This window comes from Macrobrachium nipponense, chromosome 29 (genome assembly GCF_015104395.2).
Source record: "Macrobrachium nipponense isolate FS-2020 chromosome 29, ASM1510439v2, whole genome shotgun sequence".
Taxonomy (NCBI): Eukaryota; Metazoa; Arthropoda; class Malacostraca; order Decapoda; family Palaemonidae; genus Macrobrachium; species Macrobrachium nipponense.
In genome coordinates, this window is record NC_061092.1 from 48906269 (window position 1) to 48908768 (window position 2500).

At 26.0% G+C, this 2500-nt stretch overlaps 1 protein-coding gene across 2 annotated transcripts in view; it reads left to right on the forward strand.

The window, feature by feature from the left end:
• The window catches only part of LOC135206276 (putative neural-cadherin 2), a 278993-nt gene that overhangs the window by 230836 nt on the left and 45657 nt on the right, over positions 1-2500 (forward strand). For both annotated transcript variants that reach the window (XM_064237694.1, XM_064237695.1), the window contains exon 9: positions 1309-1455. In XM_064237694.1, the coding sequence (XP_064093764.1) occupies positions 1309-1455 (147 nt within the window). The remainder of the gene's footprint in view (positions 1-1308; positions 1456-2500) is intronic.

Below are 2500 nucleotides of genomic sequence, written 5' to 3' on the forward strand. Positions count from 1 at the left end.
TATCAACGATTATTTTTCTGTTTATTTTATCTATCAATTATTTCTTTATTTGTTTTGCTAATTTTCTTTTTCACACAAACTATCAGACGACAGTTCTTAATTTTAAGTTTTTAATAGAAAAATATTTCACTATTTCTTTGTAAAGTTCTTCCATGTAGCGCATGTTATGTCAGTAGTGTATCATTTATTTTGTTAGGAAATTAGTTATTAAATGTACATTTGCATGTTTTTCCAGTTAATTGAGCAATATATATATATATATATATCTATCTACATATATCTATCTATTATATATATATATATTATTATATATATAATATATATATAGATATATGATATATGTATATATTATATATATATATATATATATATATATTATATATATATATATATAGATATAGATATAGGTATGTGTACTACATATATATATATATATATATATGATATATATATATATAGTATAGATATCTATATATATACTGATATATATATTTATAGATATATACATATATATTTGTATATAAATATATATATATATCTATATATATGTATAGACGTTTAGTTCATATTTATAATATCTGTATATATCTAGGAATATAGATATATATATATATATTAGGAATTATGGTATATAATCATATTTATATATATATATATAGATATATTATAATATATCTATATGTATATATCTCTACTATATTCTTCATATATTATATCTATTATTATCATATATCATATATATCTCTATCTATATAGCTATATATATCTCTATATATATATATTTTCATAGTATATATATCTAATATATATAGATAATATATATAATATATATATATATAGTCTTTCCTGTTATATACTATATCTATATAGTATACATAGTTTATATATTTTATATATATATGTATATATATATATCTATATATATATATAATATTAGTTTATTATATATATCCTATAGTCTATATCATATTTGTATAATATATATATATATATATAGATTTATATATATATATATATATATATATATATATATATAGTATATACTATATTATATATATATTATATATGATATATGTATATATATGTATATATATAGTATACATATTTATAATATATATTATATATATATATATATATAGTATTATATATAAATTATGTATATATATATATAATATATATATATATATATATATATATATATAATATATATATACTATATATCAGTCGATTATTCCCCGATTTATCTTTTTTGTTGTTCTGTTTCCTTATTCCCTTATTTGTCTTTGTTATTTTCCTTTTCCGTCGCAGGTGGTAGAGGAGAGCGGCTGGGGCTGGGCCCATTTCGATATTAGGTCCGTGGGGACTCTGGGCCATTTGTACGCTCGACAGACCCTCGATTTCGAGGACGAGACGCATCGCCGAGGGTTCAAGTTTATGATACAAGTCACGGACAAAGTAAGGAATGACGGGATAAAGTCGCCCATAAGATAAGACTTTATCGAATTTAGTCTCCGGCAGGAAAAAGGGTTATGTAATGACGTCGTTGACAAAGTGAGGCATTAGGGAATAGTCATCGATAAAGTTATAGGAATGAGGAAACACAGGCGCTGTAAAACCAATGTGTTCAAGAAAGAAATCTAATAGAGTTGAATGGTAATGAGAGGAAGTCACACATGTTGCTAGAATTTAGGGGCAACAGTAAAAAGTTAAGCTGATGATAGTATAAGGAATTAGGGAATCAAGTGAACGATAAGAAAATGATCAAAGTAACAAATCTGAGTAGTCTTCAATAATGTTATACTTATGAATAAAATTCAGAATAAAGAAATAAATCTGGTACTAGAGCAGCAAGATGGCTGATAAGGGAGAGCTTACGAAATGCAATACTGAGTGCTATGAAGAAATAAAATTGAAAAGTTATCATTATCACCTCCATCGATGTGCGACGTTAAGGGCATTTGTACCATTCAGCCACGTACGTCTTTCCTTTGCTCTTACTTCCACAAATCTCCACTCGTCACTACCCTTCCGTCTCATAGTTCTCACCCAAGTAAGAAATGGTCTGATATTTTTGGTGGCTTCATGAGCACAGTTGTTGACACCATCACGCGGTACGAGGGACATGTCCAAACCACATCGATCTACCTGTCATACATTTAGAAATCCAGTAATTTTCCCAGTGATACCCATGGATTCTCACTTTTGTCTAGTTTTTGACTGCCATTTTCAAATCAACAAAACATTTTGTATTTTTACTGTTTCATTGACACACTATGATTCATGTACGGATAGCAATACAGATTTCACTAGACTAATATACAATATTTCCAATGTAATTTCAGTCTATTTGATTTCTAAAGTTTATTCGAACCGGCTGTTGTTTTGTCTACCTTTTTAATTAGAATTTCACTGAATTCCATCTCAGCTGAACCTTTTCTTGATATCGTTTCATAAATTTTGAAAGATGCATTAATCCTCTCCATCTAGTGCCATTTCATCC